This window comes from Chiroxiphia lanceolata, chromosome 9 (genome assembly GCF_009829145.1).
Source record: "Chiroxiphia lanceolata isolate bChiLan1 chromosome 9, bChiLan1.pri, whole genome shotgun sequence".
In the NCBI taxonomy this organism is placed as follows: domain Eukaryota; kingdom Metazoa; phylum Chordata; class Aves; order Passeriformes; family Pipridae; genus Chiroxiphia; species Chiroxiphia lanceolata.
In genome coordinates, this window is record NC_045645.1 from 9046159 (window position 1) to 9072287 (window position 26129).

General features: G+C 43.5%; 1 protein-coding gene across 2 annotated transcripts in view; it reads right to left on the reverse strand.

Annotated features, from left to right (window-relative positions):
• Positions 1-18697, reverse strand: part of LRP8 (LDL receptor related protein 8) — a 172629-nt gene extending 153932 nt beyond the window's left edge. For both annotated transcript variants that reach the window (XM_032696677.1, XM_032696676.1), the window contains exons 1-2: positions 18606-18697; positions 17660-17779 (exon numbers count right to left, since the gene is read on the reverse strand). In XM_032696677.1, coding sequence (XP_032552568.1) covers positions 17660-17779; positions 18606-18675 — 190 coding nt within the window. In that variant the 5' untranslated portion in view covers positions 18676-18697. The remainder of the gene's footprint in view (positions 1-17659; positions 17780-18605) is intronic.
• Positions 18698-26129: the final 7432 nt, after the last annotated feature.

Genomic DNA, 26129 nt, shown 5'->3' on the forward strand with positions numbered 1-26129 from the left:
CTGTGTCTCCAGGTCCTTCCTTGAAGCTGTTGTTGTTTCTCACACCAGATCTTTTTGAAGTTGTAAAAACAAACCTGTGTGCTGTATAGGAGCAATGCCAGGAGGAATGACGTAGCAAAGTCCTCTTGGGAAGAGCCCTGACTCCTCTGGAATGAAGGCAGAAGATCAGCTCCCTAAGCTCTTGTCTATGAAAAACAGGCACACCTGACCAAATGATGAGAGAAAACACATCTGCATATGATATTGTCTGTTCATTGAAAGATCAGATGTAACTTTTGGATAAAAAAGGTGACCTCCATTTTATAGCTTTTTTCATAACAGCTACACTGGGAGAAGCAGACAACCTTGTGTGATGTGATAAAACTGAGCAAAAACACATCCCCAAAAAGAACCACGAAGAACATTTTGTATTTCATAAAGCCAGTCCTAGGTCACTCCTAGCCTACCTCCATATTCCCAGCTTGTAGCCTTGTTCCTATCTGGCTATTTACAAAATCCCTTTTCTCCCTCCAACAAAAGTATGGTACAAGGTGGTTCACAACAAAATGCAATTCTGGGATAGTGGTATCATTCTGTTTTCCATGGGGGCTTTTTTTTTTTTCTTCAAATTGTTATGCCTCAGGAGAACAGAGTGAAAAATCTCACCATCATTACTTCTTTGCAAAAACTTCAGCTCATTTTGCAAAAGCCACAACACGTTTCGGTGCAGAGTAAAAACTCACTACTAAGCAGCTGAAGTAAATTCTTGAAAGCAAAACTGCTCATTTCTAAAGCTCTTAGGGAAGCATTTACTGCCTAAATCTAGTGTGAGATCTTGAAGTCCTTACTGGATACAGAAGACTGTTTGGGAATTTGCCATTCTTCTACATAAAAAGAAAACAAGTGCACCCAGGAGTAAATCTTTGTAGCCAGAAACAGCCAGGCATACTGCAGTGCAGCTTCCAGAACATCTGCTCTACAAACCTAATTATCCCTCATTGCACAGATGCAAAAGCCATCTGAAATGTTAGCACCTGAGACATGGAGATGATTATAAGTCTCTTTAAAACGAACTTTTTTAAGAAAAGTCATGCAGAAATAGCTCTGTTAGCTGCTGCACAAACTGTAAGTCAATAAAAACCGATCCCAATTCATTCTAACATCAGAGAAGTCACATCCCCACATCTGTTCCATATGGGTGTTTATTCTTACCACACTTTAGACTCAGTTCTCACTGGGATGATCTGAAACTGTGGTACTACAATCTACTACTATGCATCCCGTTTTTCAGGGATTTGGCAGCAGCTTTTGAGTCCAGACTGCAACAGCTTCATTAAGTCTTAATCTGCAGTAGAAATACACAAGTCCTAAAATCTAGATAAGAATGTTATTTCCAGAAGGAAATGTTAAATTAAGCTCACCTTCCAACAGCTGCAAGGGCACTGGTGGGCACTGGTCCAGCTATTGGTGGCCCTTTTATTTGCAGATTCCTTCCTGAGAACGAATTACATGAGAAATTTGAGAGGAGTTTTAAATGGGTTTATATACACAAATGTGACAAAGAAACGTATATAAATGAGGCTGAGCTATGTGGCTGTACAAAAGCAGACAGCTTAAATCATTTAAGAAACAGTATCCACAAACCTCTTTTCTCAAGTGAAGACATCTTTCTCTTTGTCTCTCAGGAACTCTATTTCATCTCATTGCTCTTGAATTTTCACTAGCAGTCAAGTGGCAAGCTGCCAGATAACTCACAGTTGGCTGGAAGCACGGTCACCTACAAGCTAATTGATGCCACAAAACTTCCCTCCAGGATGCCATCTGGGTTGCATTCAATATTCTTACTGGATTCAGAAGTCCGTCCCTCTAAACTTGAAAGCTGCTTCTCTTGACCAAATGCCAATTTGCTGATTTTGTTTGCAAGCACATACATTTAACTAAGCAGCAATACCAAGCTCCTGCTCCCCTCTTTTGACCATCTATCTACTGCACTATTCTGTAAAAATAAAGACAAACCATTCCCTGTGTCACAAGTGGGTAAACTGGGAAAATGAGAGCTGAAGGAGCCTGTCAATATAAACGTTGAAAAGCATCAATATAAAATAAGAGGCATTTTACACCAAGTCTCTGCCCTTGCCTGAATAAAGAGCCCACATTTTAAAAGAGTACCCTACCCTCATTGTATACCCCTTGATGGCTATAATAAGACTTGTTACCATTTTTAAAAAACAGGACATCTAGTAAATAACCTTAACCCTAAACTAAATAACCCTAACTTTCGGGGCCTATCTGCCCCACTAACAGTCAGACAGGTAAGGTAGGTGTTTTTATTTTCCTACTGCTACTTCACTGCAGCAGAAAAGCACCTACTGACATGCAGCTGCACCCTTCCATTTCTCTGTATTGGCAGTGATAGTTTTCTGTATGCAAAGCCAGTTCCACAGGAAATAGCAACAATAAATCACTGCAAAGGTCTCCTGCTTTCCTGTTGTGCATCTGCTGCTTGGCAAGTTCCAGTAACTGTGCCATTGCCCCACCACACTCAGCCCTGAGATGGGGAAAGCCACTCACCTTTCCAGCTGGGATCAAATTGCCATCATCTGATGCTGGAAGGGAGTTCCCTGCTCCCAAAGAACAGGAGAGGTCTATGTGATGCAGAACACACCATCATTATTGCCAGCAATCTGAGGCTCTGGAACCAGCAGGCCTGAGCATGAACAGCTCTTTGTGCCCAGATAAGCATTTCCTCTGACAATATTTGAGGTTAAGTTTACACAGTTGCTTTGGGTGAGGAGGGGAGAGGCTGCCACAGAGCCTGATGCAACAGGGACGTGTTTTGTCAAGCTCTTAGCCTGCCTTTCCCATCACATCCTCTTTCTGCTCTTTGTGGATATGCCCACTTTGGGCATATTTTCTCAATAAGTTTCTTTTATTAAAACCACGAAGTTCAGGCGTGGCTGAGTTTCCAGAGGTCTCACCAGACCTTACACAGGAGTGTCGTTGTCAGCCCTGGTGACATTTTATTTCTCTTTAAGTCCCCTCGTCTTCAGAGGGTGAGCCCAAGCAAGCAAGCAAGCTCACACTATGACCTCTCTGCACAGGGAGGCAACTTCCCAGTGGAGAGCTGCAGACATAGCAGTCCAGAGCACCCAAATCACCCTTCAGCAGGCCTGACCTTTATCTGCCCGTTCCCCCAGAACACAGCCCCTCAACGCTGTCCCCAGAGGGGCTGTGTGAAGCCTTCATGAGCAAGGATCCTTGCAAGAGCAGTACAGATTTACTCTACAGCCACTTACCTAGAAATACTTTGTAACAGAATAGATTTGGCAGAACTGAATCACAGTTACCTGCTTTTCATCTGGAGGAGAGACAGCATGCTGGAAAACTCAAGGGCAGTTTATTTGACTCACTTACTCAGACATAATGCTGTTGGAACAAAAGGCCAACCTGGCAAAAGCTCATCAAAACAAATCTCCATCACATTCATACACTTAAAAACAAATGTACATCAGGGATAGAGATGGAGAGTGCCTGCTCACATTTAGTAATTCTTGTGCCCATTTTCTGCAGTCAAACTAAAAATCTAATACTCTGGAAGTGTTTTAGTACCTTTCTGTTACAGGAAAATCCTATTATTATTAGCTGAGGAAAGGTATTGGAAAAGCAGGATGTAAGTGGCAATACTGACGTAACAGAATTAAAGAGGTTTACACTGACTCACTAAATACCCACACAGCAACAGTAAACTCACTTTGAACTCACCAAGAGTTCTGCTGTGCAATCTAATAGCCTGCAGCTTAGCTGGAAAAACCGACTCTCCAAGTGGCTCAGGGTTGGGGTTTTCTTGTTTTGCCTTTTTTTTTTTTTGTCAGTTGAATATATTGCACAATATCTAAAACTGAACACGAACTTCAAGTTTTTTCATAAACAAGGGGATTAAAGCAGTAATAATTAAGGCTTTCCAAGCCACATCCAAGCCAGGATACAGCACTGTCAGGCAGGACAAGGAGCTCCAATTGGAGATGCTCAACTCAGGCACAGGAGGAGTATTTTGTGGGACTCAGGAACAATGCTCATGTCCCTTGGGTCTATTCCTGCTGTGACAGATAACACTGCAAACTGTGGGCCAAGCCTGGAGAAGCCTTAGTTACTGTGATGTCAGTGCAGGGTGAACATCAGAGGCACTGGCAAGTCAAAGGGACACTGAGGATTTTGCTGCCATAAGCAGGCTCTCCATAGAACTGGAATATTACATCAACCTTGTGCATTCCCGCTTTTCTAGCCCTCCTGTGTCAAAGTTCAGGCCTACACATTATATCTTTAGTACATTGAGAGTTCTGGGACTTTTTGCTCCAAAAAGCAGAGACACCTGAAGTTTAGCACATAAGAACGTGCTTTAGCTGTAGAATAACACACCATCTGTTGGAGGGAACTTGGCCCTTCCACAAAAGAGCAGAGCTGTAGACGCAGACAAAGCAGCCTAAGGGGGCAATTTTACAATATCCAAATTGAAAGCAAGATCATTATAAAACTAGGAATATCACAGACTAAAACATGCCTGTGATTGATCTTCCCTCCAGCAGGACACTGGAAAACACAGGCAAAAGAAGTACTGGATACAGACTGAATGAATAGTCAATGAAATATGGATGGTTTCTATTTTCGTGGCTTGCCAATGGCAAGTCCTCACACAACAGTGTAGCTGGGGGATGCATGAGATCAGGAATGGAATGAAACTGTACTTTCATCTCCAAAACAGAATTACAGAGTTAATCCTCACTTGGAACAAAACAGTGGTCCGAGCCTAGAACTTGTTTTGTAGGTCCACAATAACACCCCATGCACTTCTGGAGGCTGAAAGAAAAACAGGGTAACACCCTAGTGAAAACTGCTGCAGAAAACATTTTTGTGAAGAACACAGGACTGAAACCACTGATTTTTGAGTTTTGAAAGGTTTCTTATTGTCAGCTGTGACTGTTTTTAACTGTGGAGGACAAAAGATTCCTTGAAATATCACTTAAAATTGATGTTTTATCCAGCATATTCCCCCACCAACACTGCTCCCTTCACCATTATTTCACAGGCTCACCTCAGGAGATAAAACAAGGTTTTATCACCCAAGGTGAAACTCTGCCTGGAGGGGGGATGGTCACGTGTTCTCTGGAGGAGCCCAGCCAGAGCTCTTCTCTCAGCAGGACCTCTTGGACCACACAAACCCATCTCCTTTCAGCCTTTCTGGGCCCACAGCAGCAGCTTTTCCAACTAGGAGACATCGATCTCAACAGAAGTACAGCAGCAGGGAGGTCAGGTCTGTGCTGTGGAGCTACAGGACCAAGTTTTAGCCAGCAATCTGAAATAAGAGATCAGCATTTCTTCAGAGACTTCTGCAGCAGCAGGATCAAGCTGAGCCATCACCAGACAAGATGTTTTCTTTCTTCAACTTTCAACATCAGTGAACTGTGCTGTCCATAAATTAAAGTAATAAGGAAACTCCACCAAATACTGCAATTAATTAGAACAGAACACACAGCAAATATCTCCCCCAAATCCCGAGACACTCACTGTTTAATATTTTGATTTCTAACTGTTCAGAATTAAATGAGATCTCACTCTTCTAATTCATATCCAGTAAGAAATATAACTCTTTCTCTCCCACACACAGAGAGCCCTCACAGGTATGAGTCGTCTCTTTCCCATCTAGAGTAGAATTTATCCAATGTAAAAGAGTGAAACCTCCATCATTCTTACATGTCAAAGTGCTGTAAAAATCTCTGCTATTACAAAACCAGAGAAAAAAATCCTCAACACGGTAGCAGATAAACCAAACTGATCACTGCAGAAAAATGACATTTAAACATGCCCTTTTTCTATGTTAAAGGTCAAGCTGATGCACCAAAAAGCTTCATCTACAGGAAATTCACCACCAACCACCTCCAAGAAAAAGGATACCAGCTTTCAGGTGTACCACAGTCACAAAAACGGACATAAATTAAAAAAAAAACCAAAACATCTTCAGGGAATTCCAGTTTGTCATTCTAAGTCTCATAAGGTTTGTTTTTTCCCCCCTCAAGAAACCTAATCCCACACGATTTCAGTAAAAACAAGTAGCAGGGAGAAAACCCTACTGAAAAACAACACAGCAAGATTCCGCCCTAAACCCCTCACTGAATATGTTTCTAATGCCACATTCAAACTCACACACCCCCACAGAAAGAAATAAAAAATATTGTGAGAAGGGGGCAAATTAGGTCCTGTACTTGTCTGCCTTCCTCCCCCTCTGTGGTTTTCACTGCCAGGGAAGCATCTTCTTTGCATTCTAAAATTAACCCTGTGATATGATAACAAAGCCTGAGCAACACAGCACAGCAGAGGAACCTGTAAGTAACAAAGATCACTGCTCAACCCTTACTATTATGGACAACCCACTGACAGCCATCCAGCTTGCCTGGAGAAGGAAAGACAGAAAACAGTCTCCTGAAAAGATCTCTGGTTTCAGGTTTTCTTGAAACACTCCAACAGTGTGCTGAGGGGGCAGAGATGAAGCTGTCAGGGCAACAGCCCCTGTAACCCCAGCACAAACCTGACTCTTGCTGCAGGAATTCAGCATTTCCCATGGTGCTGAATATCTCAGTCCTGACCTTGAAAGCTGGAGGATCAGAACTGCTCAGTGACAGGTGATGGCTTTTGTTCTGTGAACACACATCCCCTGGGGTATTCTTTACCAATACAGTTCACAGAATGCCCAACAATTTGGCCTGAACTGGAATTCACAGTTGGCAGGTGTGAAGCTCCATGTCAGCTCTGGTCTCTCCAGCACTTGTCACCCTGGCAGCCTCAACCTGGATTTCAGTTTCAAAATTTAAAAATACTGTAAATTAAGCAAATAGATCTGGGCAGGGTGAACTTAGCGTCTTCTTGCCAGCTGAAGTACAGCATTTGTGCAGGAGCTATTAATCCTTTCTACAAGCATTAGCACAAAATAAGGCTTGCAGCATTCACATGACTGCGTGCATAACCAAATGTGAAGAACTGCCTGCTGCTCTCAGCCAAGCCTTGCAGAGTCTCCTGCAATGCCTGAGCGAGGGAAGGTGTTCCCAAAGGCTTGGTGCACTGCTGTGGAGGACAGACACTCTGTGAAATAGGGCCATGAGAATTAATGGCCAAACTCACGAGGAAAGACCTGAAGGAATTGCAAGGCAATGAGATGCCGTGTGCAAGTGTGGGAAAGGCTCCATGTTGCTCAGGCACATACTCATCCACAACCAGGAAGAAGAATTAAGTACATTATTTATTATTTCCCTCTAGAAAAGAGTGCCTGAATTTATATAGCAGGCCCCAGGATGTCTCCCCTGCTCTGCACTCACACTCTTTGAAGCGCCCTGCCACAAGCAGAAACCCTCCAGTCAAGAACTGGACAGATACAATTCTTTTCAGCACCTGTCAACACAGCTCCTTAATCCTTATTTAACTTCAGGGATCAACATGCACTGGTTCCTTGGGCAAACATACATAACACATTATTTTACAAAAAATAGAACAAATTTCTGTGTTAAAAGAACTCATGAAAAGGAGGAACAGAAATCACCCAGCAAAGAGCAATTCCTTGAAGTAAAGCGTGAAATTTCAACACACCAGTGCGATCCTGGCAGAGACTGCTCCAGAGCTTCCCTTTGAAACTCCCTATTTATCACCTGCTAAAGGATAGTGCCCATTTAGTTACCCCTTCTAAACTGTATAAAGAGCCCAACTTACACAACCTTCAGAGTTGTGCAATCTAAACTGTATCTTTATTGTTTTACAGGAAAGGAAGAAGGAAAGGACTAGCTGCAATAAAACACATAATAGCAAATTAAACTTCCTCAGTTACCTTGGTTCTTTCCCAAAAAGGATAGGTCACAAATAACTTCTGGAGGAACGGGTGCACTGGTGATAAGTTACTTCAACAGTGCTCAGATAACAGCAAGGTGTGAGCACGGAGGTAAAGGAGGGTCTGGAGAGGCCAACACACGGAATAGAAAGAGCCTCTTTAGCAATGAAAAACTCTGTCAGGTGCAGTCTCAAAACAGGAACTTTTGGCCAGCTGAAGAGGTGGCTGCAGTGATGTCTCTCTCTATTATTCTTCAGGATATGTTGGAATGCACAAAAAGAAAGAAGCCCATTTTGAAATGCAAAGCAAATCATTACACTCCTCCTCAAACACCTATATTTCGTGTGTCTCTGATACTAAATACAATAAGTGATCTATTTGAAGTATTTCTTGCACTCGACCCAACACTAAAATTTTGAAACAGTGAGTTGTGTCAACACTGGGATTTTCCTGAATACTTTACAAACTGTATATGACAAAGGCAAAGGTTAAGCCCTTGAGCAGTCACTTAATCCAAGGAACACGATTATCTGTATAAAACAGTGTGATAATGGACCAGAAAACAAGAAACTGGGGACATTCTTCATGAGTCACTGGTGTTCACAATGAGTTGCTGAATAACTCTACAGCCTTGGGCAAAGGATAACTTCCCTCAGCATCAGTTTTCACATCCCTGAGATAACATTCAGCCCACTTGTATGGTGAAGATTCATAGAAAGCTAAACTGCTAAGCAGGTACGGGATGACAAATGTGTAATCAGCATAACACAACTGCAGGAACAAGAATAGAAGCATTCAGTGCCAGAGGCAGGAGGTGTATTTCTTGGCCTACATCAGTCAGCACTGACAGTTGTTATCAAAGGAACTGGGCCATTTTCTCAGTTTTTGAGTAGCTGTACAGACACAATCAGGATTCAGGAGGAGAGGTCTGCAGGAACAGTTGTAAGTTTACGCTGAAATTCTTATTCTCACTGCAAGTATATTCACTACTCCTGCTGTTGCGGATTTTTATGCTCTTAACTTCTCCCTGGATCACATGGAATAGCATCATATCTGGATGGAATAAGTCCAGCAAATCCAGCAAGGTTTACTGATACACTATCACTGCTAGAACAGCAAACCAAGCAGATGGTATTGTAGGAGACCCATGCAACACATCTGGAAAGATGCCTACAACCTTACTCATCTACATCAACAAGAATAGAAAAAGCCTGAAAAGTCACCAAAGAAATGAATCACGTTATACATGGAAAAAAGCTCCACTGGGTAACACGTGGCAGGACAAAGACTCAGGATCAAAAGAAAATTTCATTCCCCCTTTGAAATGAAGCAAAATGTCACCTCAATGTACATCATGTTCCACATTACATCTCTAAGAAGGAAGCATGAAAAAAGTATGAAATAAGGCCAGTCAAAATAAAATATTAGAGTTAAAACCTGGAATCAGAGCAGTTATCTAAATGAGGGAAATAGTGCAGTTAAGAGTTTACTGTCAGTTGTATGTACACAGTAGTTTCTTCAACAATTATTTTAATTGATGAATCTATGCTATAGGCTACCTGGAAAGGGAGAGAAGAGTACAACAACATAACATTTCAAACTTAAACAAAATCAAGAGAAAGTTTCCATCTATTACAATGGATTTTAAATACACTCTTTCACTTCTTTCAGTGTTTTGCAAGTAAACAAAATCATAACCACAGAAGCTACAGAAACCAAGCTACTAGAACTCAAAAAAAAGATAAAGAAACTTACAGCAGGCAAAATTCACAGTCAGGATGGACAAGATTCTGCAGCACTAATGAATTAGATTTTAAATTATAGATCTATCTTTAAAAAGAAAAAGTAATCACAGCATAGAGAGCAGTTGCCAAAAAGAGCCCTTCTGGTTCTGCAAGTACAGGACTGTGCTCCTGCTGCCATGGAAACTGAGTCCCTCACTGCTCTCGTCCTGGTAGAGTGCCACACATGCTCTCAAGCATTTAATAAATATTAATAATGCATTTAATAATAGTGATGTATCAGGAAGAGAACATCTAAGAAAAAAAATTGGCAATAAGGTTCACTTTACATGGCTGCAGCCCAAAGGCTACTACTGCTCTAAGCCAGCTATAAATCCTGTTCTCTCCTAATTTCTAACACTTGCTCTTGGCATTAAATGTGAGGTCAGATTGACTGCCAGGCTTAGCTTAGACTGAAAAAAAAACAGGAAACCTGGAGGAAAAACTGAAACACTTCTACTTATCCAACAGGTACCTCTCCAATAACTAGTACAACTGTGTGTACAGAGCACTGGACTGGCAGGTAGGAGACCTCATGTCTGTTCTTGGCTCTGCTGCTACTTGTACAACCGTGAGTCACTCAGGTACAGAAGAGCTGTAACACCATTTATTCACCTCCTCATGAGGAGAAAGGCATAGGGCTGCCAGATCTGCCTCAGCTTGGGAAGAAAAGTCATGGTCCTTGCCAGGAACAGAAGCACAGTCTACCACGGCATCATTATTATGGCAAGAAACACTATCTCTCACCCTGAGAGACCATCAGGGACAGAGCTCACATCCTTGCTTTAAAAATCTTCTGGCTTCTCTTGGGTTAAATCTGCCTTTCGAAAATATTTCAGTCTGGATGGGTTTAGTTTTATTTTTCAACTAGCTTGCAGCATCATTATAACTTTTAAAGTCTAATCAGTTTTTTATCACTTGTATTTCAGACAGAATTTTTCACAGAGCAGAAAATCTGCATTAATTTTATCACAGGGCCTTTTACCCTTTTCCCCTCCCTTGTGGCTATCTAAATATTAATAATTTTAACAGGAAATAGAGAGTTAGAAAAACTACACTCAGCTTTTTCAACACTTCCTGCACATGCACCACTAAATAGTGAGGATTTCCCTTTGGCTGGCACCAGCTGCCTGCATTGGGAGTAGAGCACCCCAGAGCAGGCACACTCATTTTCTACCAACGACATGCTACTGCATAAGAAAACAAACAGCAACACAAATCTTCATCCCCATCACTCAAACTCAGCTTACTGATTTGTTTTCCTGGGCAAAGCAAAGGAAGAAAAATTGACATCTTACAGCATTTTATAAGCCGTGTAACGACATAGAAAAGCGGAGCTGAGCAGCAACACACTTTGGGAGCACCTTTGAAATTACCAGGGAAAAGCTGCAGGTAAATGGGAAAGTTGTAGAGAGGGAACAGTCATCAGCAGAAGGACCAGGAGAACTTCACACCAAATCCAGTCTACCACAAAGGCATCCCTAACACAGCATCACAGTCTCTGAGGCACACCAAGGACACGGTAGATTTGCCGGTGAATTAAAAAAGCTGGTGACATTGAAAAAGCCAGCAGAAACAAAAGCTGGGTGTCTGCTCTATCAGAAACAGCTGAGGGAATCAATAATTGTCAGACATTTTCAGGCATTACAGAGTGTTTAATGGTCCTTTAGGTGAACAATGGAGTCAAGAAAACTCATTATTCCTAGCACTGGCAACCTCCTAGTCTAGGTGTGTCAGAGAAATGCATTCACCAACACGCAACACTTGGTTTCTCCGGTCTCATAATTCGTTAATTTGACTTAATTTCTAAATATTTTCTGATTAATATTAAGTATCTTCCATTCTAACGTCAATCAGTAAGAAATCACATCTCAAACCTGTGCTAATCCTGACTCTGCAACACTGCAGACAAAAGAGAACTGGTCTACATTGACTTTTCATAGAATCATAGAATGCTTTGGGTTGGAAGGGACCTTAAAGCTCACCTCGTTCCAACTCCCTGCCATGGGCAGGAACACCTTCCACTAGATCAGGCTGCTCAATGTCCCATCCAACTTGGCCTTGAACACTTCCAGGGATGGGGCAGCCACAGCTTCTTTGTTTTATCTTTAAAATGTTCTGGATGAAGCTTGCCTACTTTGGCTCAAAATGTAGAATATATTTGTACCCCCTGAAATGACAGCTCTGAGCACTCTGGTAAACAAACCAACTTTCAAAATTTCCTTCTTTCCTTCAATGTTTCCATTCTCCCTGACCTCAGGAAAGCTTTTCACATCACATCTTCTTCCTGTAGCTGTATCTTGAGCAACTCATGTGCTTGCCTTCTGTGGCAGAGCAGCGCTCCATAAAACCAAGTTCTCTTCCCTCTGTGGCCATAATGCCCCCAGTGACTCTCCCACATACCTCAGCCCTCTCTTCTATCTTTTCAGTGGTCCTGTTCCAGTTTCTTCTCCCTTTCTTTCCCAGACCATGATCGGGAGTGATAGAAAATCACCACTTCCTAGAAAGCAATCTGCATATAGACTGCTTAATAAATAAAACTGCATAAATTAACCTCCTCAAGAAAATGCACCAGGAAATGGCGAAATGGAAAAGGGCATGTTTCCCACATGTACTTAAAGATTGATTTTCCACATAAAGATTGCAGCAGGTTGCAATTACAGGGAAGATAATCCAGACCACAAAAACATGCAAGTTAGTTTTCTCAGAGCAGATAATGGAAATATAATGAAAAAAGGAAGATAACTGATTAAAGCCATTCACCGTGGAACACAAGAGATCAGTGAACTGGTTTCGAGCCTAGGCTGGACATGGACACAGTACAGACCAGGACAGGCAGGCAACAGGCACACAGGCAAGCAAACAAGCCCTGCCCCTCAGCACCAGTCTTCCCAGTGCCTTCAGTTTTGGGATAAACATGCAGGCTGGCCACAGAACGCAGTCACACTATCATTGACAAAATCAAGAGCATATGACCATGCATATGTCAAGGAAATCAAGAATTCTCCACAGGGTGACGTGCAAGGCCAGAGTGGCCAGCAGCTATCACTCAGCATGCAGGATACTGTTCATGAAGAAAAACTGGAGCAACAGATAACAGAAGACAAAAGTTACAGAATACTGTTGCAGTTGTGACTGCCCACTGTCTCACTGTGTCACCTCCCAAAACCTGCAATCAGGCACAGCATTACACTGCTGCATTTCAAAGCCACCCAGGCCACATTTAACTCTTCGCTGGATCCAGAATTTAGTTCTCAATTAGGCTTTTGATGTATTTTTACTCCCAAATTCCAGCTCTAGTGAAATGTGCACTGAAAAGCAAAGAGACTCTGAGGCTGCCTCCTGGGCTTTCACATAAACAGCAGAGTCAAACTCTCCACAGACTCTCTGTACAAATCCAGCAGGAGAAAAGGAATCCCTCCTCCGGATGGCAAGGGAAGTGTGCCTCAGCTACACAGTCACCTACTGTGGCCACGAGGCAGGGAAGGGCTGAGGTAGGGGGAAGTTTGCCGATGTCTCATGTTTACCCTGAATTCTGTACACATAGAAACAGTTTTGGAAACAGTAACTCCCTTCAGACTGCATCTCACACCTGAGGCAGCCTCAGTCCTGTCCAGTACAAAATATTCCTATGAACAGTACTCACCAGAAAGCAGCACCACAGAGAGGATCCCAATACAAAGATGGCAAAGGGAACTTTAAAGGAGAAATGGTAATTCTGCACTTGGCTGTGTCCCCCTGTAGGCAGGTATTACAAAGCTTAGGTGGGCTGGAAGCTTGTGTTCCATTTTAGGAAACTGGTAAAGCTACTGATTGTTTTGCAACTATACTCTTTGCCACATTAAAGGTTTAATCACCAGTGAAACATGTAAGCAGAGATCTTCCAGTCTCTTTCACCCATACTCTGGTCTAGGTTAAGATAATGTGAACCTTACTTGCATCAGAAAAATAAAATCACAACTATCAAAGAGCTCCTATTTTGCGTCAAATATATTGTACCTGGCTGCAGTTTGCAAGTTCTTCCTTGTTTTCTGCTGGCTGCAGTGGCAAGCAAGAAGAAACTTGCAAAATGGGGGTAAAAGTCTCCCAGAGCCACTCCCCCATGGAAGCAGCTCTCTAGGATTTTCCATTCTGGGTGATGTGTCACACAGCACCCTGGACACTCAGCTTGGGGACCACGAGGCTCTGCAGCTGCCACCTCTCCTGAGGGAGACACAGAACAAGAGTCAGTATTCCACATTCCAAGTATCTCAGCAAGGAGCAAACTTTTGCTAAAACACTGTGCCTCAGAAAATGGACATTTTTTCCACTATAAAAATAGCTTTGATGTTCTATAAAGTTGCTGCTATACCATTATGGAAAAGTCTCAATGACTGTGTATCTGCAAATGTTCTCTGAAACAGGTTATAAAATTCAGTCTTGCCTTTCCAGAGTTTTCTGAGAGGAAAAAGCATCACAGGGAAGGAGTAAAATGCATCTAAAAGAATGATGTTCAGAACTGCCCTAGAGCCCTGTCCTCATTGTGTGCATCACACACAGTGCACATTGTGGCAGTGCAAGCTCTAAGTTGTGACCGGGTTTTTGTCTTCCCAGGCCTACGTTGGATTGAGCTCAAACAAATCATTTTGCAAAGAGCATAGTAAACAGTCTTATAACAGATTTAAACTCTGTAATAGCTACCCAAGCTTTCTGATTCCAGAGTTTAAGACTTGATTTCCCCAGCAACCCAAACAACATAACTTTCACTATTTTCCTCTTGGGAGCTTAGTGTCCTTTCATCAGATGCACAGAAACATATTAAGGAATATCTCTACTCGCTTATTTTCTTTCCCTCAAAGTGCTGTAACTTTCTGAAAACATGACAGCAAAAAGGCATCTTCATATTTAAACAATTTACTCTGTTTCCTTCACCTGAGTGGGGACAACTGCCAGGAGCAATCCAGGCTGGGGATGGAGGGATCGAGAGCAGCCCTGCTGAGAGGGACTCAGGGTGCTGGTGGATGAGAGGCTGGACACGAGTCAGCCACGTGCACTGGCAGCCCAGAAAGCCAACCCTGTCCTGGACAAGCTTAACTCACCTTACAAACCAGTACTGACCAATCTGATATGTCTAAGAGCGGAAATCATTTATTTTCATGCTTCAGTTCCATGTTTGCCATATTAACTCACACATTAGTCCTATGGTAGATAACTTGAACTACAGCCACAATAGAAAAGGATTACTGAATGGAAAGCAAATTCCAAGGAGAAGATACAGTTTGATTACCAGGATGTTCTCCTTGGAGTCCAAAACTCCTTTAAAAAAGCCAACATTATACCAGCAAATCTCAGGGATGGGGGTAAAAACCAGGGGCAGACATGGGACACAAATAAAAGCAAACAAACAAAAATTCAGTCTTGCGCAAAGATGGTTTCTAGTAGGAAGCACACAGGGTCCTGCCAAAAAATCTCCTTCCAGAGAACTATTTAAGATACTCTTGGTTACAAAATCTTCCAGTGTATATACACGCCTACCACAAGGAATTGGTTTCATAAACCAGTTTTTCACACAGATAGACCATCGTGTCTCTTCAATAAGGGAGGATATAGACAAGCAGCAATGAGCTATTACAAACACCTTTTCAACTCTGCGGAAAAGAATCAGCAGGTAATTACAGAGATTATCAGGGTCCTTATCAGTACTCATTATCAGCAGGCTACCTGCATATTCGTTTTCCCCTCCATTACCACTCCAGTATGCCAAGTTTTCCAGAACAGTTTCTTCCATCGCCTATGTTCATAAAATAGTTTTGAAATAAATATCTGTTTATTACAGCAGTGATAACAGAGGTGATATCTAGAAGCAAAACCACATGGAACATACTCTCTCACCCAGTGAACAGAACTCTAAACATTCCATATGCTGAAAAGCAGTATGCATTTTCAAAATAAAACAGTGTTCAGAACAATATAAGTGAGAAAAGCGTGTGTGAGAAATGCAATTTTTGTCTTTCAGACTTTTTGAAGAAACAACTGCAAAGTCTATAAATATATATGAACCAAACTAACAGTTCATTAGTAAATTTTGTAGCATGATCCCCAATCAATAATAAATGCCAAATTCAGATTAAAGTGAAGATCTCTTCCTGATATCTCCACATCCAAAAATTTTTTCCTAATATCTCCAAAGTCACCATTCTCCCACAATCTAGCCATCATATTTTTTCCAGCCCCAAACCCAACTGTAGAACCCCTCTGAAATAAAACTAAATCAGATGCAATTATCCACCTAACCATTGTAACACAGCACAATTCACACAGAGCTGATGTTCAACGGGACGTTGTTCCACACTCTCTCTTCTGACACAATAGTTAGAGGGCTGATCAGAAGGAAAAGGAGAAGATAAAGCAGCCCAGGTACTGACCCACTCACTCATGCAGGGCAAGGAGCTAAGGCCACAAACCTGCTCTTCAATGCGGAGTGTGGGGTGCAGAATCTGTTCAAGAAGCTCCTCAAGTCTCAATCCCAACCTCTGAGAAGCAGCTCCCAAAGCACAACCCTCAGGTCACCTGCAGCTCACCAAGCCTTTGTACAACAGCACGCAGAGTTTTACACTGAAGACTTCGAGAACACCACTATCTACCTGCTCAGAGATTCCCAGTGCTTCCACAGATTAGTGTCTCCCTCTGGAAACACGTACACTTTCGAGAAAGCATGCCCAGTTATAACTACACGAGTCCAAGCTGGTTCTCAGTCAGCCTTAACTTCCCTGGATCTTTTGTAACTTGATTCCAAATCTAAGTTGCCTTGAAATAGTGCCATTATAATTCCTGCAAAAACCTTTCTATATCTCAATTAACTAATGCTGCTAACTCCCCAGGTGATAAACTTAAGCATATATAAAGCCTATCAAGTTCTCTGAATACAAAAGCACTAGAAATAAATGTTATATTTTACAACGTAACAAGATGTTCTCTGTGAACAAGAGTTTGAGAATCCCTGCTCTCCTTAATCTACTTAGACTTCACCTCTGAATATCCCCTGACACAAATTTACAGGTGAAGCTGTTAGCAGTAAAATCACATATGAAAAACACATAACCAGCAGTTCTTCTTTTCTTCATACATTCACTGGGTCTATGATCTTGAAAGAGTTTGTTTAACCCGATGCACATTCAGCATCTATTATGCTACAGAGATAGTTCAGGAGATGTGGTACTCGCTAAAATATTTGCTTAAAACTTAAAACTCCAAATTAAAGATACTTCTCTTCAAGACTTAGGCTCCATAATTTCTTTTACAGATGCTTCTTACAGTCCATGGTTGAGCCAAATTATCCCAGGCTGTCAGAAGCTGTAAACAAGCTAAGTCAGGTAATAACAGCACAACCCTACTAACTACCCAATAGGCTTCTACTCGCACACACCTGAGCCACACCACAGGAGAAGGCAAGAGTGCCACCTTCTCAAGTTTGAAAGTATAGATCTTGCTCTCTCTTCCCTTATGCTACCAGGGAATCAGTGTTACGTGGCTGACACTGCCAAGCCAAACAGTGCTACTTGTTCATCTCCCTTCTCACCACGATTGCAAACATATTTAAACACGAACTCGCGCCAACCCCATATCTTGTAGGATGCTTATGAGTAAGCCGCGTTTCACATGAGCACCCGGTCCTGGCCCTGAGCACGGTCTCCCAGGGGGTTAAACATCTCTCCCAGCTCCCCGAGGACACAAACTCGTCTTCAGACGTTCTGAGCAGGGACGTTGCTGGAGGCGACGGATCCGGCACGGCGAGGGCAGGGAGCTGCCAGGTGATCGCAGCCGCTGCCGCTCCCGCTCGGGGTGTCCCGGCCGGGCCGGGCCGGCAGTGGAGGAGCCGCTGCCCCGCGGCGTGTCACGGATCTGCTGCTCCCGGCAGCCAATCGGCGCCGGAGCCGGGCACGGCGCGACTTCATTCATTCATTCATAAAAAGAGGTGCAGCGCAGCTGGGAAGCGCTGGGAATCGCGCCCTTCCCGGCCCCCCGCCACGCCGCGCAGGGCACGGACACTCACGGCAATCCGCCTCGTCGCTGTTATCCGAGCAGTCGTCGTCCTCGTCGCATTTCCAGATGGCGGGGATGCACCGCTCGTTCCGGCACTGGAACTGGTCCTCCTCGCACTCCTTGACGGCGCCTGCGAGACACGGGGCCGCGCCTGGGTCAGCGGGGCGCGCTCCCACGGCCGGGCGGCGGGGGCATCCCAGGGGCATCCCGGGAGCATCCCGGGCCCGCCAGCCCCGGCCGCGCTCAGCCCGAGCAGGGAGCGGGGAGCCGCCGCCGGCCCAGGGCGGGGGCCGGGCTGGGCTCGGGGGGCTCAGCGGCTCAGGCAGGGGCTGGGGAAGACGCGCCTCCGCGGGAGCACAGCGGCGATCCCGAAGCTGCTTTGTGCGGGGATAAAAGGGGCCATTCCCGTGCTTCCCCGCATTGTTTTAAAGGCGGAGGGAAAAGCAGCCTGAGAACAGAAGATGGTTAAACGCGAAATACAACAGACAAAGAAAAATTATAAAGCGCAGCGATGCTGGGACCTCCTGCGCATCCCTTACCGGGACAAAACGCACCGATACCTGGGGACGCGGGGTTAAAACAGTCACCGGCGCCGTCCCGGGAAAACGGATCTGACCCAACTCAAGTTGAGGGCGGGGGGGGAACGGAGCAAATCTGCTTTGCAGACTCGCTGCCGCGCTGCTCTGATGAAGCACAAATCCCCTCTGAAAGGGATTAAAGGTGGCAGCTCCTGTCACCAGCGGTCGGGCTGCACATTCGCCCGCTGACAAGCGCGCCCGGCCCCCGCAGGTCGCAACCCCCGAGCGCGCCCGACCCCCGCAGGTCCCAAACCCCGCGCAGGGCACCGCGTCGAGCGGGTGCCCGCGGCCGCACACCCGCGGTGCCCGCGCCGGCAGGACCCTCGCCCCCCTCCCCGGTGGCGCCGAGGGAGAGCGGCCGGGCCGAGCCGGACCCACCTTTGGCGAGGTGCAGCTTGACGAGCAGCAGCTGGAGGAGCAGCAGCCGGGCGAGCGCGGGCCGGCACATGGTGCTCGCTCCCTCCCTCGGTGGCAGCGCGCCGTGTGCGGGGTGCGCGCAGCCGGCGCGCCACTCCTCCCGCCCCGTGCCGACTGCGGCCGGCGCCGCCCCCGCCCCGCCGCGCCGCCGCCGCCGCGCCGTGACGCGCCCCGCTGGGCGGGCCCGCTCCGCCCGGCCCGGCCCCCGGCACCGCCGGCACCCCCGGGATCTGCGTCCCGCCCCCCGGAGGGGCCGCGCCCGCGGGGACACCTGCGGGACACGTCCCTCGCAGAACTCGCGTTCCCAGGGTGCGTCACCCCGGAGCTCTCGCTGGAACGGGTGGGCCCGGCTGGACCGAGCTGCGTCCGGCCCTCGGGTCATGAGCATCCCTCCGTGGGCCCTGTTACAGTGACAGCCTCATTCATGATCGTGATTTTATTAAGCCAATTAAACACACGGACTCTTTTAAATGGCCTCGAGTCACAAATTGCGTGCTCTCCTCATTACTTCAGATCTCCCACTGAGGGATTTCATTATGGCCACACTGATGTGGTCATCTCCGCTTAATTGTATTAGAATGAGTGAAACAAGAATGAAATATGCTAAAGGTGGGCACCTCCCTTCGCAGGAACAGTTCACCTTTTCTACTGCCTAAGCACCTGCGTCTGATCAGTAACTACCAATGTTTTACAAGCTATCAGGGGCTGTGTTTATCACTCCACTTGCACAGTGCTGTTGAGAAAGCAGTTCACCGTCTTTAATTAACACTGCAGCCTTGTTCATACAGTCAGGATTAACAGTATCTCAGTAATCATATTATGAAAAGTTTTTTTTCAGGAGTAACTTGAATCTAACATCACAGCATAATTAACATTATTCTATGTGGAGTATTATTTAAAAAAAAAAACTTAAAAATGAAGCAGTAATTTTACATAAGCCAATGTAATAGAGATTTTCAGTTTCAAAGCCTGAAATGCCATTGACTTCAGAACTGGGCTGCCATTTAAAAATGCACCTGTGCCTTTAACAAAAATTTTGCAAGTCATTAGTCAGCAGTGTCACTAATGCGTTTGCATCATGTGAAGAGGAGAAGAGCTAATCATTGAGCTATTTCACCAGCAGCTTATAGAGTATTAACAATTTATTCAAGCCTTTTCGAACAATTTTTTAGCATGAGAAATGTAGTGCATGTTTGTGTTGGCTGCATCAATGTGATAGATTACAATAATTGCTTAAAGCAAATGAGGTATTTATAATACATTAGGTCAAATTTCTCTTTCTTAAATGTGCCAAAACACAAATTCATAAAGCTGCTACAATTCCTGGCCTCATTCTTCTCTTTCCTAAATTAGTTTATTAGTTTAAATTGGACGTGGCTCCAAAGACAGTAATGAAGCTATTTCGTATGAAACAGGTGTGAGTGTGCAAAGCATCAGTCACAGCAATGATCTGTTATGATTCCTATCAGAATTTTGTTTCATTAAAAAACCCCAAGCAAACAAGTATTTTGGCCTGACTGCCTCTCATGGGAAACAAGACTAATGAGCTTTTTCTGAGTGAGCTGCTCTGGTGATACCTGACCAGCAGCAATTCCAACGGCCTTCACTGACCACCCACTGTAGGGGCTACTTGTAGCCTAGTACCATCTTGTGGACATATGTGTCTGCAAGGAGTTGCAGAGGCAAGAAGGAAACCAGAGGTGCTAAAGAGGCAGTAAATTAGGCAAGGTAAACCATTTGGTATGAAAGAGAAGTGAAATCTCATCCATTATGTTCCAACAGTTAAGGCAATTAATTTACCTCCTAAGGTATGTCTCTTCCAGGAGTTCACCTCTTGAGTCCGAAACTGGAACAGGAACTCATGCTTCTTTTATCCAGACTGGAAATCTGTAAAGCAACAGCACAGACAGGTTTTGGCCAAACAGTAAAATGGCTGAAAAGCTGTTTCTCCAACAGCTAAAATACTACAATGAGTAACCATCATAATAAAATACATTTTAATGTACTGCATTTGCTACTTGGCAACTGAGTTTGCTTACAGATTTGTCACACATAAACCAGGCTGCCTCCTGATGTCCAGGCTGGTTATGGTAGGTGAGACTAGGGGTCTCCAGCTCATTCTGACCCACATTGCTGCTGAGAGCAGGTTTCTTCGCTGACTGTTACAGATAGTTTTTATTAGGAATTAGGCTCAGGCTGCTGTGTCAACTGCTTTTACTCCTCGTCTGAGTGACTGGTATGTTCTACCTCTATCTATGAACTAAACATTCAAAGTGACCCTAAAAGTTCAGGCAAAGCAACCATCTCTGGGGCAGCCTCAGCCCCAGGGCACAAAGAAGAGGAGAGCAGGAGGCTCTCAGACCCAGTCAACGTGCTTTGAAGGAAGGGACAGTTCAATAACTGCTGTATGTGTAACCTGCTCATTTGGTCACACCCTGCTGCACATTAAACAACACAAACTAACACAGATCAGCCACCCACTAATAGAGATGGGAGTACATCTAAACAGTGACATGCTGTTTCTACAGAGGTCTGTCAGCTAGCTCTGTGTTGTTTGTCATCCATACCATTTCTCTCATCTATTTCACAAAAGATTTTTAGAGATGGATTTTTTTTCCTAACACAGAACCCAGATCTGTTTTCCATACTTATGTTTTTCATCAGTTGGTCACTTAGATCTATATATATCTCATATAGCTACAGCTTATACATCAGAGAAGTCTCTCTAGTGTCAGGATGAATAACTGACACCCTGCACACAGGATTTTCTGCAGGCTTGTGTTACTACACCAGGTTCTTCTGTTGGTTAGTCACCCAGGTGTGCATATACACACCCTCCTAATCACAGATTGGGAACTGATTAAAAAAAATCATTCAGAAGCATGTCAAAAGCAAGGCACCAAACGTATTTTAGTCAAAGTTCCTCTGGTGTTTCCAGCTTTTGTCCACTGTATGTACGCTTGCCCTTGTTTTGCAGAACACTCCTACACGAGTTCAGACCAGAAGCCCATCTTGAACACCATGCTCCAAGCATTTCCACCTGGTATGCAATGCCCAGGAGCATTTCAGAATTCACCACATCCCAGCTGAAGAGGCCACAGACCAGCTGTGCAAGATGAGGTGACCAACTCCATCCACACAGAGACAGGCAACAGATTTCCCCTTGTTTAACAGTGAGAGCCCGGCTGTAATGGTGCCGTTAGAGCACTGTCAGACCTACCCGGCTTTTTTACTGCCACTCAGGAATGTCAAGAAGCTGAGCACCTCCCTGCCCTGTGACCACTGCTGGAGAGCAGCCCCAGCCAGAGAGAGCTCTCTCAGGAATGGAAGAATGGTGGGTGCTTCATACATTTGTCAATAAAATCTTTGCTAAATGTAAAAAATAGGATAATGACAGACTGTCAGGGAAGAGAAACAACAGGACTGGTGTACATAAGGCTTCCTCTGGAAGTCTCCAGTCTGTGTGATGAAACTCTTCCAGCCATGGAGACCAAATTTCCTGAGCAATTTGTACTAATGCCCCCCTCATCACCATTCCCCCCCAAACAATTTAATGTCCTTCTACAATATATTTCTTTCTTTCAAATGGACATTTAAAAAAATGTTCTCCTCTATTTGTATAATAACCTTTGAAAATATCCCCTGTCCATTAGGCTGACTTTTTCAGTCTTGTCTTTCAACCAGACAAATCTAATTCCTTCATTCCCGTCACGGCTTTTAGATATGCTAATGTAATATGTTTTGCAAAAGGACATTTAAATTAAACCTTTTAATTAAAGTTGGTTGAACCAATGCACTAGCAGCCATACCTCTTAAACTGCCAAATGATATGTCAGTGCCTACAATATTATTTACATTTTAAAATAAAATTCTCTTGCCAAAAATACTGAGTTTTCAGCTATACATAGTATTGTATATTACAGTGGAAAATAAAATTAATTTTCTGCTGCTTCTACTAAGTGAGGCACAAAACAAGCCACAAACCCAGCAAAGCATAAATACAGGTTCATTTCTGAACAGGACTTGTCCTTCAAATTCTTACATAGCTCCTGGTGTTCAAAATTACTAACTTTTCACAACTTTTCTTCCTACTTTTGGGATTACCAAACCTACTTTGTTTAATTCTCTGTTTTAAAATGTTTTACTTACTGTTTTGATCTGTTAAGATACTTTAATCTTTCAGTTTTGATAAATTTCTTCAAAATTTGCCTATTTTAAACTGCACAGAAAGTTTCTTCTACTTCCCCTCTTTTCATAGTTTCCCTAGACTAATTTCCAATTTTCCCCATACTAATTTCCTTAAATACTTTGACTCCTGCCCATGTGGCTGTAGAGTTTCCCTTAATTCATGCATTTGGCATCTACTTTAGCATCAATGTTCATTAACATTTTACCCTCCAGCCCACTGTCCATCCTTTGCTGTCTCTTTGTAAGGGCACTTTAATGACAGGTGATATTACTTTTCATTTGCACAAATCCTCTTTTTTTCTGCAAAAGCAAGTTAAGGCTCTAATTCTTTAGGGTTTTTTTTCCCAATTCATATTTTTATTTGTATCTGACTAAATGCTGTCTCTTTGATCTCCTTTTTCTATGCTTTTATTTTTGGAACTTTTATTGTTTAAAAATGCTTTGTTCAATGTCTTCTATAATCTCTTTTGTTTCTTGGCTTAATTTTATTCTCTTTTAACTTCAACTTCTCTACAGAGAACTCCAATCCACTAAGTCAGCTGTTTACTGTTTTGCTTTTCATATTTCTAATTACAATCCATGCTCTGTTGGATACACTTTTCCTTTTCACATTTTAGGGACCTTTCACAGCCATCAGGACTTTCCTTTTGCTTGTTTCATGTCTAAAAGGCCAATTTAACCCCTGTAGCATGCTCCAAATCTTCTAATGATGTCCCTATTTTTAGTTAGTTCATGGCCTAGTAAGGAAAGGGGGACATCACACAATCAGATTTAAATCAAACTGATTTAAATCAGGGGAAAGGTAAGAGATGCTTTGAAGTCCACTGGCAAAGTTTTTATTCAGCAGAGAGGAGTTAACACAGAAGGCTTCTGCCCGTCTTTCCCATCCCAGGGCTGAACCCCTGCCATGGCAGCACCCCTAGACAATGGATCTCGGAGTGCAACCAAACCTACCATCACCACAGGGACCTTTGCCATTAATTTTAATGAGTATAAGAATGAAGGGACTGAGGAGGAAAAAAAGTGAGGATTAGGTGTCTGGCAAGATCTCTTGCATGCCAGAGGAGCAGGGCTATAGACTGATCTACTCTTTGCTGCTGTACAGTGACTAATCACTGTGAAAGCTAACAAAAATGCAGACTTGAGGCCACAGTTAGTGACAAGTACAGTGGGATTTTTTCAAGATGTTTCACTTCAAACTATTCATCCTATTACTGCTAACAAAGGGATCATGAATTGGAGCAAAACTGAAGTTGACAGTGTCTCGTGCAGCTCTACAGTGACCATATACCAGTGCTGTACAGCAGCAGATTAGTACCACAGGCTGCTGTTTGCTCTATGGCTCCCAAAGGCCTTAGACACAAACAGGGAAACCGAGGAGCAGCACCAAGCCTGCATCAGATTTTTTTCCTTTCTAAAAACCCTGTTAGCTAGATGCTTGCTCTGTTTTTCTCCCACACCTTATTTGTTTAGGCTCCAATGCTGCAAAGTGGTCTATTGTGTGTGGATGGCAGAAGCAGAGACAAGGCCTGGCTCTATGAGGTGCAAAATTCCCTCAGCTCCCAGCAGCCCTCTGGAAAGCTCTAAGCATCTTGAAGGCTCACAGACAAATTATTTTAGCATTAATTACAACATCAATGAGAAAATAATACCCAAATGGGAATTTAGGATGATGCCTGAATGGAATGTTTCTCATTATTTTGGTATGGATTTCTTATGACAGCAGAACACTTTAAAACCCATCTTGCTTTCAAGCTCGTGCTGGATCTATTGCTCCATGCTAAAGTGGCAGGCACAGCTGAAGTAATGCAATTTGTAAATCCTTATAGCTGTTTGACAAGGACGTCTTTCTTTATGAAGGAATATGAACCCAACATTTGTTTTCTTTTTTAGAGTTAAAACTCGTTAAAAACAAAATTTTCAAGGTCAGGTTCAGAATGGTTTTTTCTTCCTTTCTCTTCCAGCCTGTCTTTAGTAATTTTTTATAGCTATCCCATTAGATATTGCCATCTCATCACTTTCAGTTCTTAAATGACAAGAGAATAAATGGAGTTTTGAGCATAATGAAAAGATTTGAGCTTGGTCAGAGCGGAATTACTTGTTTTTCAAAGTGGATACAAATGAAATTAGTTTCTAAAATCTCCCCCAAAAGAGGAAGGGGGAGGGGAAGAAAAGGGAAACACTGGGAGATCTTTTTTCCAGAACTGAAAACTAATTCAATTATCATCTTGGAAACGTAGGCCCAATGTTCAAATACCTCCTCACTTTGCACAGTGTTTTGGTTGGTCAATGATAAAATTCTTCTGGGTGTCTCAAAGTAAAGATACATTAGAGATACCTTAGAGTCACACAAATAAGTCCTCATTCAAATATGTTTGAGAAGAGTGTCCAGTGTAACTGAGCTGTGAAAAATGAGTTTTGCCGAAGTTGAGAAACTTTTTCTCGTGAATTTTAGGACAGAGCTCACACCACATGTAGAATCCATACTTGTGTGAGTTATAGACATACACACTCCAGAGCTACAGTTCTTTCAAAGTTTCAGAAAACATGTCCTTTCAGATATCCTGCCTGCTATACCATGTTGAAACAACAGCAGTTGATGGATCAATCCCTGTGGCATTTTGTCATATCACATAAAGCATCTGGTGATAGATGCACTTCAGAATTACATGTCCTAGAGATACAGCTTCTAGAAGCACAAAACAGCTCTCCCCCACCCTTTCCAGTACACCCTTCAAAATATTGCCTCATCCCCAATTCTTTCTTCAAAAGCAAGGGTTTCTCTCAGGTCCACAGATGTTAAGTTCTAACCAAGATGGATCAAGACAGAGATGATACAAGTATGTAGAAACTTGCAGTCTAAACCAACCTAAACCAGCTCCTACTAATTCAGCTAGCTCTTGACTTCTGCACTTCTTGTGCTTCAGTCCTGCCTTCTCCTATGGCTCTGATAAAGCACAGAATTGATACATTTGTGTGTCTGCTCAGCATCTGCCAGACTTGTACAGTTTGAACTTCCACAAGCACCTTCCACAGCACTTGGTCAAGAACTTTAGTGTTTCTTTATGAGGCTCCTGTTATTGTCTCAGATAGACCTGGTCTACCTTTCATTCCTGCTTTAGAAAGCTTTAACATGTCCAAACTAATCTCAGAGCTCCTATTTTTTTTTAAATAACTTTTCTATTGCAATACCACCTGTGCCACTTGCAGGATTGCTGGATACTTTTTGCCCACTAGTCATGAAAGGCTTGAACTGGTACTTGTGAGGGAGCCCACGATGCCCAGGAGGATAGAAGG